General features: G+C 47.8%; 1 protein-coding gene across 3 annotated transcripts in view; it reads right to left on the bottom strand.

Moving 5' to 3' along the window:
• The window catches only part of ASTN2 (astrotactin 2), an 852,112-nt gene that overhangs the window by 724,591 nt on the left and 114,307 nt on the right, over positions 1-13,214 (bottom strand). For all 3 annotated transcript variants that reach the window (XM_038553226.1, XM_038553225.1, XM_038553224.1), the window contains exon 2: positions 5,600-5,787. In XM_038553226.1, the coding sequence (XP_038409154.1) occupies positions 5,600-5,787 (188 nt within the window). The remainder of the gene's footprint in view (positions 1-5,599; positions 5,788-13,214) is intronic.

Below are 13,214 nucleotides of genomic sequence, written 5' to 3' on the forward strand. Positions count from 1 at the left end.
GCTATGCTGTCCTGAGCCAAGGAACTACCAGGAGCTGGGGGGTGTGGTCTGGAACAGATCTTTCCCCTACTGCCTTCGGAAGGAGCGCGGCCCTGCCCACGCCTCGATCTCAGACATCTAGCCTCCAGAAGTGTGAGACAACACATTTGGTAAGTCACTCAGTTTGTGTACTTTGTTATGGCAGCCCTTGGAAACTAATACACTTAGAAAGAGCAGAGTCCTAACACCTATGAAGACCGGACTACGCGTCAGGCTCTGGCATATGTTCTTTATGTGCATCATCTTACAACAACCCCTTTAGGCAGGTCCCTCCATCCTCACCCCATTCCAGATAAGGAAATGGAAACAGAGGCAGGAAAGAGGCCCTCGTGACACGGGTAGGAAGTCAGCCATGGAGCCAAAATGTGACCCCAGGGACCCCGATCCAGAGTCGTTGGACATGAGTCACATTCGCTGTGCCTGCGTGTTCCCATAAGGAGAACAGGACTAAAGATGACATCTGTTGCGTTGGGATTATTTAAAGAATTGAATGAGTGAAATATATGCTGACAGTATAACACTAAGTGTCATAGCAGTTCTCATTAAAATTATTAAGATTCTTCACTGTTCTATTTTCTCATACTTTTTCTAGTTGTTGTTTCTCCAAACATGTGATCCCCAAAAGTAAAGACACTGTTTCAGGTCTCATCCAGAACCTCTAAAACTCTTTTTCAGAAAACCCATCTTTCATTAACACAACTTAAAATGTGGAATCTTTTTAGCAATCAGAGCCCAGATAGTTGGCTCATTCTGAGCTCGTGGTTGACTTTTTAAAAGCTTTTTTCCCCCTTTTTTCTTGCAGATAGGATTGTCATCGTTAGGTTTAGTAGGCAAGTAAACCATTGCATGATTGAGTGATTAAATCAATGAACCAGGGAAGGCATGGTATGCTGTGAACGAACACTGGAATGGTTGGGGAAATGATCTAAAGTCATTTTTCACAGAAAGCTTTAAAAAGAATTATCCCCATATCACACAAATCCTTTAAACAAAGCTTCTGATTGAAAATGGTAATAATAATTTCTTAGATTTATGTGGCATTTTATAATCCTCAAAGTATTTTTCTATATATTATTATGCCACAGAATCATACATCCTGCAAGTTTGAAGGAGCCACAATACTCTTCTAAATTAACTGTTATTCCTCTCAAAATCCTGATGAATAGTGCTTCTAGCTTTTGCTTGCATACCCTCAGAGACAAGGAACTCACTACCCCCTGACTCAGTCCAGTATCAGATAGCTCGAACACTTGGAAAGGTCTGTCCTGCCACGGACAGGGATGTTGATCCCTCGTCACCGCCCCCTTACTAGGACCCACCAATATAAATCTGCAGCATTTTCTATGGAGTGGTCCTTTGGAAACAAATGTATTCTCGAAGGTCTTCTTTTCCTCCACACCAAACCCAACATTTCATTTCATCCTCTTTCTCAACATTTGTCACCAATGTTTGCCACCACTGTGGTCATGGGAGCCAACATTCCGATAACAGCTACCACTTTTTGAGCACTTACTGAATACCAGGCACTGCTTCATGCAGAATTATGCTCAAGAGCAAAGACTCTCAATCTGGGCAGACTAGAATCACAATCCCAGCTTCTGAACTCATTGGTGGTATAAACTTGAGCACGGGGATCCCTGGGTGGCGCAGCAGTTTAGCGCCTGCCTTTGGCCCAGGGCGCGATCCTGGAAACCCGGGATCGAATCCCACATTGGGCTCCCGGTGCATGGAGCCTGCTTCTCCCTCTGCCTATGTCTCTGCCTCTCTCTCTCTCTCTGTGTGACTATCATAAATAAATAATTTTTTTAAATAAAAAAATAAAATAAAATAAACTTGAGCACGTTGCAAAACCTTATTAATTCCCAGGTTCCTCGTGTGTAAATGAGAGGAATAGCAGCATCTATCTTTTAGAGTATTAGAACAATTCAATGGAATGATGCATACGCTACATCTAGACTACACCAGGCATACAGCAAGTCCTCGATGATGGTGGCTATTACCCTCATTGTGCAGGACACAGGCACGTGTAAGCTCATTCAGTACCTAAAAAAACCCTCTCAGAATTGGGGAATATTATTCCAGTTTCACAGATGGTGATTTTGATCTGACCAAGGTCATAAAGCTAGCAAGAACACCGTTCAACCTTGGAGTTGACTTCCAAGTCATAACCCCCGCTTCATCTACCCATAGATTCCACTTAAGGAGGGAGTCTGTGCATGCATTTGCTCCTTCGACCTTCTAATTTAAGCCAAAAGCTGATTCAGAGGGAAGAGTAATGGTAGTCTATATTTGCACTGTAAGGGTGAAGGTTCTGGAATCAGCCCATATAGAGTGAAATACTGGGTTTACCATTTAATTTTGGTGTGACCACATCACACCAATAGCTACCGATTGTATTAATATCTCAGGCTCAGGAATTAACAAGCCCAAAGAGCAAGCCGGTTCTACTCCAGTAGGCCTGGACTGAAGCAGGTTCCAATGACTGAGCTGAAGCTGGTTGCCCTGCATGGGTGAGCAGGAGGTTTGTCCTGCGTAAAGGGAATGCAGAACACTGACCCTGCCTGATATTTCTTAGACATTTGACTAGACGATTTGGGTCTTCTCACAAACTATTTCAGATTTTCACCAAAGATGCAAACAATGCAAAACCTGATAGACCAGGATCCATCTTGTCATGAGCCATTAGTTTAGAATCTTAGGAAAAGCCTGATCCCAGAACTGCCTCTTGTTAGCTTTAGGCAAGTCAATTGTACTCAACGAGTCTCAAGTTTCTCATCTGTGAAATGGGGAAACAGATCCCAGCCCCCGTGAGTGCCATTTTGAATGACTGCTTAGGGGAGAAGAAACACTTTTTTTTTTTTGTCCCTGCTGAATTATCTGTGGCCAGATCGGCAAGGACAGAACCTTATCTAAGCCACAGAGAGGCATATCCTTCAGGCCAGGCCGTGCTGACTGCCTGGGGGAATCCTAGACAATTGTAGTCTATATTTGGACTCCTGTTGATCCATTTATGAAATGAAAGAGTATAATAAACCAGCACATCATAAAGGTTTCAACTAAAGTGCCCGTAAGAAGAGCTGATGGTCTGGTATGCCAAGCTCCTCTGATGCAAGTCTTTGGTGTACCTACACAACAAGTAGTAGTGACACCCTCATTTATAGATGACAAACTCCAGGCACAGGGAAATTTAAAACTTTGTCCAAGATCTTCTAGAGTGCTAAGTGGAAAATAGGACTTTACATCCAGGCAGGCACCCAGGCTCTAACCTCCACGTCACCCAACTTCTGGATAAGGGGCAGGTGTGTCCCACCTCAGAGAAGCCAGGATGCCATCAATGAATGCCTTAGGGTTCACAGTTTTCCAGTCATGACTCTGCCTCCAGAGGCTTAAGGTGAGGACAAGAAAGATCCAGATTTTGGAGCCCTGAAGGCGGAAAAGAACCATAGGGACCACAAGGTGGTAGCCTTGGGCCACTTTAGTGTGTGGGCAGAGAAGATCTGGATTGTCCCAACCACCACAGGGCCTCCTCTGCCAGCCACTACTCTGCCAGCCAATCTGGACTTACGGGGAATTTCAGATTCACGTGGGTCTTAGTTCTTCCCTTTAAGCGGAACTCACTGAGCAGAATAAAAAAGATGAAGAACACCTACGGTCCTCGGGGAGAGAGTGTGATTTAGTGGAACTAACACCGAACCTGGAAGCAGAGGAAGCCCATTCGGGGCTCATTTATAATTGAGGTTATACCATCTAGGTTATGGTGTTACAGGAAGGTTGTATAGAAGTAAACGTGGTGCCCAACACAGACAATGCTTAGTAAATATTAATCAAAACGGAGCCTCACTCTCAGACATTAAAAAAAGTCACACCTCTCGAGCCTTCTTCGCATCAGATGGTGTCCCACGTCCCATGAGGGCTTTAGCAAGTACCCTGAGATAGTGCTTACACACTTGCACCCCAAAGTTAGCATGCAGGCACTCACTTTGCCTGGCATGTGGCTGCATCATTTGCAAAATATATATATGGGAAAAGTCTATCACACTCATTCCATGAATAACACAAAGGCCTTGATTTGTTCTTCCACGTGATGAGCATGCGTTAGGTCCAAAATTAACATTGCTGTCTGGCTGGGGTATGTGTGTGTTTTTCCAAAAAGAGAAAACTTCCAAGCTCTTACTCAGCCCTAATCAGAATGTCTAATGCACTGTTAGAGGAACCAGAAGAACCGAGACCGAAAGCAAAACGCTGCCCCACTGTAGACGCTCAATAAATACTATTGAGAAGGAGTGGGCGGTAGTGCTACTGCGCTGGGTGGCCTCATGCCAATTTCTTCACCTCTCTGAGCCGTACCTTTCTCACACATGGATTGGGAATAACATCCCCTACCCTCGTGCATCTGGCGGAGCTGTGCTAAAAGAGAAAATAATGACTTGAAGAGTGAAAGGCACTAGGGAGATGTCACTCGTAGCTATTATCAGATCTCTTCTTGAGCCAATTAGACCCTGTACATTCTGCATAATGAATTTGTTTTTTCCTATCTACCATGCAGAGCCATTAACTCCAGCTTTTTAAAGAAATCATTAATATGAGCCTACATACATTTTAGACCACCATTCAAGCAATTTAAGCCCTAGCAGCCTTCTCTGAAGAGACAGCAGACTCCAAGAGCTCCGGGTCATGGGGCCGGCCGAGACGGAAGGCCACTCCCTCTTCTCCCTGCCCATAACTTCATCTCTAACGTGGAGGCGACATGCCTGACTTCATGCTTTCATGGCAAAAAGGCAACGAGATAATGTCCACGAATGTGCCCAGCACAGTGCTTGACACAGGTCTAGATGGTCAATAAATTCCTACACCGAGGGAAAGCGTGTTGAGGACATAGTTCAGGCTTTGTAGGTAGACACACCTGGGGGTTCCGACACAGAGCTCCAAGAGCAGCTCCACCTCTTGCTAGCTCTGTGACCTTGGGTAAGTGTCTTTGTCCCTCCGACTCAGTATTCACAACTGTAACACGAGGGCAATGGAGGGGCTTCCCCATGTGATTGCAGCCAGGCCTAGGCCAGCCCCAAGGGCCACCACGTACTATCTACACTCCAGGGGGTCTGACGAGGGTCAAAGTATCTAGCACATCAAGGGCACCTAGGAAAGGGCAGCACCTGTTCCAGGTTTGCCCTGGTTTTGTTTGTTCAGTCGTTCCTGGAAAGGCCAGTTGTATTTTGGAGCACGGCTCCCAGCCCCCGGCGGAACAGGCCAAGCACGTGATGGATGTTAAACAGCTATTCCTAGATATGTCAGCCAAAAGGCCAAGGAGCTGGAGACCCTTCCTTCTCTTCTCTGAAGTACAATTAGTTTGTCACAGCTGACAGATGATGGATGGGTACGCATCAGTCCAAGTGACACCACAGAACCCATCTGACCTTCTGTTGATCGTTCTACCCTCTTGCACTCAGCCCATTCTCTTCCTCCATCAGCCAGCAACCCCCTCCCCCCTCCCTAGTCTGCCCACCTCCTCCCTCACCTCCCACCCCCACCCCGGCACCTCACGCCACTCCCACTCACTCACCATCACGGAAATGTGGAGAATGTGCAACTGCTCTTCTACAATCTCTGAGGGCTCCTGGAGCGTAGGCGCGGTGGCCCGGGCCAGCTGGCCGGCACTGCTCATGGAGACGTGGAAATACAAGGTCCCGTTCTCCAGCCACTGCTGCCTCCAGTGGACCAGGGAGATGTCCGCCGCTGTGCCAGACATCTCTGCAAGACAAGACCGAAGGTGCTGGGTGAGCGGCACGCCTGGCCTCGGGATCCCGGGGAGGGGCGGAGGCGCACAGGTGCAGGAGATGAGAAGGCCCCACTCTGTCCCCAGGACACCTTGGCCTTCGCAGCATCTGTGAGCCGGAGACCACGGCTCCCACTTACAGGCGGGTCATCGGTGACCAGGAATGTCCCCAAGCAACAGACTGGCAGAGGCAGACTCTGAACCCGGGTCTGTCTGGGGCCCTTCTGCACAGCGCCACACGTGATAAGGGAATTCATTCCTCTCAATCAAACTAAGCACGGGATGCGAGTGCTGACATTGCCCCAGGAGGGCATGGAGCTCCAAGAAGGTGAAGGGAGGACATCTCCAACTCCGGGAAGAGCAGGGGTTCCGAGTGTGAATTCTTCGCAGGCTGGGCTGGAAAGGCTCACAGCAGACCTGCAGAACCTCAGAGCTGGAAAGGCCCAGAGAACACCCAGCCCAGCCTAGGTGCCTCAGGATTATCATCCTTCATAGGAAAGGACCTTGGCAAGTGGGTTGTTCTGAGCCTGCTTCTCCTACGTCAGTCCCATCAGCTCCATTTTTTGCTAGTGTATCTATTGCATGAGCAGCAAGGGAGCATGGGCACCAAAGTTTCCATGGCTTGAAAAGACTTTGAAAACCACCTGCCCATCCCCAGTGTTCTCATATGACCAAGGGGACATTAGGACCTGCTAGCAGGTTACATGCTTGTCCTAAAAGGACAAGGCCTACCCAGGTATCTTACAAAGAAAGGGGAAGGGTAGTAGAGTTCCTGGGGAATTATGAAGGCTTCATTCAAGCAAGAGGTACCACAGAGACAGAGGCGCTCCATCATAGATCAGTAGTCGCAATGACGTCGCAATGAGGCTTGGAACTCTGGACCCTCTTCCCAGGACACGGAGCTGACCTAGAGGTGGCATTCCCACAACCATCACAGACCTCGTACACGCGTGTGTGTACACACACACACCTGAGGACGACTGATAGGGAAGCTGAGTTAGAACTTCTTATCCACTCGGCTCTCCCCGTGCCCCACTGCAGCCCTCATCGTGTCTGGCGACACTGAAGGAAAAAGAGTCACCTTGAAGGGATGAGGCTGCTTACCAAATTCTACTGAATTATTCTTGTGTCATGCACTCCCCATAGACTAACTCCTTGAGGTTCATAATCAACAGTCCTCAGGGAAGAGCATCTGGCACTTAATAAGTGCTATAAAAACTTAGCTATTAATATTTATTATTATTATTAACAGGGACAGGATCTAATTGATCCTTCAGCTGCCACGGAAAAAATCCTTGAGACACCCTTGACTGCTTGCTTTCTCTCCCACCCCAGTCCACTAGGAGGCCTTTCAAGCCACCCCGAATGTGCCGCCCCCCCTCGGCTCCTCTCCTGCAACCACCTGGGCCAAGTCACTACCCTCTCTTGCCTGACTTACTGCACACTGGGCTTCCTCACTGGACTCTTCTCTTGCCGCCTTGTCCTCTTGGTTATTCACACCCAGAAGACAGAGGAATCCTGCCACAACCTATTAGCTCCCATCACTCCTCTGCTCGAAACCCTCAACAGCCTCTACCTCACTCCAAGGAAAGGACAATGTGGCCAGGATGTGGTAAGTTATGAGTCCAAGTGAAAACCCGCCTGGGCTTCCCTTGCTGTGCCAAGGGTTGAGTGGCGATGGAGATGATCACGACACATCATCAGCTCTTAGGACATGGGCCCCAAAGGACCCCCGAGCTCACTGTGGGGTACCAGGGGAGGAGACTGGCTGGGTGCCTCTCCCTAGCACCGTCTCTCTCCCCACTGCCCCATCTCCTGGCCTCAGCACCCGGGGCGCTGGCAGCAGCTTCTCTGGCCGCCAGCCAGCTGGGCCAAGCCAAGGTGAAGACATTATGGTAAATGGCCTTGCCTGGGACCTCACTCAGGTTTCCCTCAATGCATCAAAGCCCAGAACCAGAAGCCCAGGGAGCCCCGGGCTACAAGCTGCCTCTGCAAATAGCTGTCTCTCATTCAGCAGCTGGAGAAAAATGACTCATGTGCCAATGGTCAAGCAGGCACTTGCCGTGCCACATCTGGCTGACACAGCCTGGGGTAGCAGAGGTGGAGTAAGTAAAGGAAGGCTTGCTGAAATCCATGCTTTTCACTCCTGAAGCCCTCCCACAGCCCGTGCTCAAAACCCCACCAGTGAAGAAGCCCGTCCTCCCCACGCTCAGATTAGGAAACAGAGGGTCACGAAGGGTTAGTCCCTCGCTTAAGGCCACTGGTGAATTTATACCCAGCTGGACCCAGTGGATTTACAGGCCACACAATTTCTACCATGCCAGTGGCTTTTACAACATCTCCTTTTCCTTGACTAAATTAGCCCATGAACCAAAACTAGATTGAGCTCTTTGTTTGCTACAGCGATGAGTGCACAGTCAGCAGACAGTAAACGTTAAATGATAATAACAGTGTGTGAAACACAGTAAATATTGAATCACAGAGATCAGCTCTGGACTCACTCTATTACAAAGGAAGGAAACTGTTGCTGAGACGGAGAGGAAGGCCACGGACCCTCAAAGAGAAAACCGCCCCGGCGGAAGCATTCATTCATTCCTATGTGTGTGTTTGTTCACTCGTACAACACAGGATTGAGGACCTACTCAACTGTGGCCCCCGTAGTGGCTCAGAATGTGGAGGGAAATGAGGCACAGCCCTGCCTTTAGGAAGCTCAGCCCTTCTGTGGTACTCCCCAGCTGGCACCCCACTGCCCACACATGCATATACTGCCCATGCCCACATACTCTGGCCTCAGACCCCGCCCATGACCCTGGGTCTCCAGCTACCACCATCCCCTCCTCATGCACCCCAGTCCTGCAGGGCTTATGACTACTCCTCAAACAGCCCAGACATAAGGACTCTATCTTATCTGTCTAGAACTCTCCTCCGAGACCCTGCAAGCCACCTTCCTCTCAGTGGTGGCCTCTCTGTCCAAGTGACACCTGCTCAGAGAGCCTTTGCCAGGTGTAGCTGAAGCTCTCCTCTCTCCACACATCTACGCTCTATGGGACCCCCTGTACAAAAAGTTTTTATAGTGCTGAGGACTATTAGAAAGTGTCTGTATTTTCTTAAGCATGTATTTAAGGCCTGTCTCTCCAGGAGAGCAGAGACCTTGCTTATTTCCTGCCCTATCTCAAGGATCTCTAAAAGTGCTTGGCACATAATAAGTGCTCAGTGAAAGAAAAAAAAAAAATGACTGAATTGCCAATGATGAATACACACACACACACACACACACACACACACACATAATAAGATTATGGATGTAGTGTTAAGCTTCATTGCAAAATTAAAGAAAAAATAAGCAAAGGTCCATTGGGAATTTGAAGGTGTGACAGGACCCTCCTGGCTGAGGGACAAAGAGCTACTCTAAAAACACGGCAGCACGAGCATCGCATTGAATGAGCGTATCACTGGCCTCCAGAGGAGAGGAGGAGGCAGGGAGACGGCCTGGGTGGCTGGGTTTCTCAGGGCACCGAAGCCGCACGTGCAAGCAGGAGTGTGGCGGAGTGTCAGTTGGAAATGTACTTCAGACGCAAGGTTTAGGGCTTTGAATCCCTGGCGACAGAGTGTATTCTCTTCAGCAGGCAGTCGGGAAACAGCGAAGCACACTTGATCAGAGAGCCAGTCCTGTGTCCATTAAAAACAGGCCAAAGAAATACTAGCATAACCAAGGCCAGCTCTTGAAATTCCCTGCTGATTGATTTTCCAATTGCATTTTCCCCTTCCTCTTCCCCTAGTCCTTCCATATAAACATTTCATTGAAGTCTTCAAGTCACATTACAATCAAACTTAAAGCAAAAGGGGGACTAAACGCATTTGGTCGGGAACCAAGACGATTCCCATAAAGGCAGATTATGCTGACATGATGAATATAAAATGAAACAGCAGATATTAAAGTGGGAGAATTGGTGCACCATGCCTTCCGGCGGTAGGCCGACGCCGGTGCCCGCCTCCCTCCCACCTCCGATAGCTTGGTTTCATATTGGAATCATAAAGAAACACAGGGATTGCCTTTTCACCTTTCTCTGTTCTCCCCCCATGGGCTGCAACTCGTGAAATATTCAACAGGGCTCAAATCCCCTCAACCGCCCCGCTAAAGCCAAGCGAGAGGATCAGCCTTCATCAGTGATTCTGGGTAGACCGCCATCCTGCCTCAGCAGCCACAGATGCCTTTCAGCCTCCTGGAAAAGAAATAAAAATTCCCGAAGGCGTGTTGTGCTTTTAATTGGCTCGTTCTTCCTAATCTATGGCACTCATTGTATTTTTATTTAATTCCTGAAGGTCATTATGAAAATAAGCAGCTCTTCTGATCACCAGCCATCTTGGTAACATCTCCCAAGTGGCTAACTAACCCGCCTTCTGATTCCACAGCTCCAGCTGACCCTCCAGCAGATTATTCGCAGAAGGCCAGAGAGCACTTCTGATGAGTGTGCAAATGGTCTTTGCTTCACTGGGGGCGGGAAGGTAGACATTTCATGAGATGAACTCACTGCCTAGGTACAAAGAATTGAGAAAAGTAGAGATGGTGACTTCAACTGCCCTTGCCACCAGCTATCCCAGCATTCACAGGGAGGAGCCGTCATCGCTACGAGGCAAGTCCTACTGAGTGACTTTGGGAAGCAGATCTCACACACACGCCCTCCCTTTCATCTCCACAGTGGTTGCCTTAATGCCGACCTTCATCACCCCGCTTGTGGAGTATCTCAAATGGCCTTGGGCCAGCCAGGGTCTCATCACAGAAGAGAAGACCCACTCGGCAAGGTCACTGAGAAGTATTTAATGACGGGACCGCTGAGAAAGACTTTGGAAGTACGTTAATCAGGGTTCTGCAGAGAAACAGAACCAACAGGACATATATCAGTATATAGAAAAAAAGACTTATTTTGAAGGGTCAGCTTGTAGGATTATCGAAACTAAGAAGTCCCCAAATCTGCCATCGTCAAGCTGGAGGCCGAGGAAAGCCAGTGATAGAGTCCAGTCCAAACGTGAAGTCCTGAGCATGAAGGGAGCCCATGGTATAAATCCCACTCTGAGTCCAAAGGCCCAAGAACCCGATGTGCCAGTGCTTAAAAGCAGGAGAAGATGGATGTCCCAGCTCTAGCAGAAAGCAAATTTGCCTTTCCCCTACCTTCTGGTTCTGTTCAGGCCCTCAAAGGGTTGAGTGATGCCCACCTGCATGGATAAAGGCCTTTCTCCTTCACTTTGTCTATTGATTCAAATGCTAGTCTCTTCCAGAAACACCTTCACAGACACATTCAGAAATATTATTTTACCAGCTCTCCCGACATCCCATAAGCCAAGTCAAGTTGACATGTGAAATTCATCATCACAGGCAGGAATAAGGCAAACCGGTGATGAAGCACCTCAAGGCTGGCAATAACAAGAAGCTGTCACCCCCCCAGGCCTGAAAGGGGTGAGGGGAGGGCGGCGTCTAAAACCATGGAAGAGCCATCGCTGTAGGACAGGACTGCCAGACAGGAGCTGTGGCCTTCAGTAGAATAATCCCACTACTGACAAGGAATGGCCCATCATGGAGGTCGTGGGGTAACAAATGATCCAACTTCACTCTCCTCCTACCTGCTAATCTCTTACAGGTGCCTTACATGGACCAACTCCAACCAAACACCCAAGGGTGGAGCAAATCATACAGGTCAGCCTTCCAGGGCCCTCAGCAGGGACGGAAGGGTGAAGAGTGGATCTCAAGGGGCCAATGGAGACCATCTGGAAGGCCCCGATATGCTTACTTCCAGGCTTCCTTCCAACCCTCATGCAAATGGCTACCAGGGTTAATTTTCTAACCTATAAATCTGACCACATCATTCCTTACTTGAAACCTTTCGATGGCAGACTCCCTTCGTGGAGCCTGCTTCTCCCTCTGCCTGTGTCTCTGTCTCTCATGAATTAAATAAATAAAATATTAAAAAAAAAAAAAACTTTTGATGGTTCCTGATTCCCCTCAGGATAAAACCTAATTTCATCAGCCTGGCACCTGCATTTCTCCCCTGTACCTCTCTCCACTCCTTTCCCTGCACTGACACATTAAATCTTATCAAATATTTATGCAATCTCCACATCTACTACGCTCTTTCCTAACTCGATGTCTTTGAAGATGCGTTTTTGTTTTTTTTCAAGGCCAAGAGAAATCAGTTTAATTCTATAACACATCATTTAGTTGCCTCGACTGAAAAGGCTTCTTCAGAGTCCGGGACAGCCTTTACTACTCAACCCCATCCTCTGCTCTGGAAGGTTTCCATGACCTATATGAGCTAGACACTCCTTTCTGCTTCCATAAAGAGGGAATCTTGCATTCTACATAAGATCACAGACCCTGAGAGACCAACTGCTTGAATCTGAATCCCAGCTTCCCTATGTTCAAGCTATGTATCTTTGGACAAACTCATTGTTTGTGCCTCAGTTTCCTCATCTGTCAAACGAGGGTAAGAATGGTGCTACCTCATAGTGTTAATTTTGAGAATTAAATGAGATAACATAGAGTTGTTTTAGCATCAATCTTGGCCCTTGGTAGGCATTCCAGCTACCTGTGTTACATATGATGTCATACACACTATTATAGCAACCTATTTTACCACCGTCTTGGTCTTTGGTATTTATCTATGCAGTATTTGGTATTTACCTATGTTAAGATGATATGTTTATACAGCTGACCTCTCTCACTGGACTCTAGTGCGGGGACACATCAGAGCCTTTTGTATACCCAAGTGCCTGAGACAGTGGCCAAATGCAGGGCAGAGGGCTCTGTAAATGTTTGTTGAGTTGAACTGAGCTGTCCCCATATCTGAATTCACAAGGGTACTCCAAGGGACAGAGAGAAGAAATGCCAACTCAGGATAGCCACCATGGCTTCATTCCCTTATAACAATAGTACAAAAATTTATTTAACATCTGGCTCAAGTTGAGGCCCCCTGGAGAATGCAAATGAAGAGAAAGACGTTAAACGTTCTAGGAATTTGCATTTCTCATGGAGACACACAAGAAGTTTATAGAGAGAATAGATGTGTATATTCCCCCGGAAAGAAACAGACTGGAAACAAACACGGGATCAAGAACACTGCTCTTTAACTGGCAAGATCACAGGTGATCTTCATCATGATCTGATTCCTGTTCCTCCACATCTCCTCCATTGAACATGCATCACCTCTGCATCTGCTAGATGCAGATACATGCTCGCTTTAAGATTCACTTAGTCAACCAAACTTTTCTGAAATCTGGCAGTGAGGGACTCTATCCTCCGGAGCTTGGGCCAAGGAATTGGAGAAAAAGTGTGCTATAAATAACTATAAATCAAAGTAGAGAGCTTAAAAGAGAGGAGAGGACTTCTGGCTGGATCTAGAAAGCTGCT

Source organism: Canis lupus, chromosome 11 (assembly GCF_011100685.1).
Source record: "Canis lupus familiaris isolate Mischka breed German Shepherd chromosome 11, alternate assembly UU_Cfam_GSD_1.0, whole genome shotgun sequence".
Taxonomy (NCBI): Eukaryota; Metazoa; Chordata; class Mammalia; order Carnivora; family Canidae; genus Canis; species Canis lupus.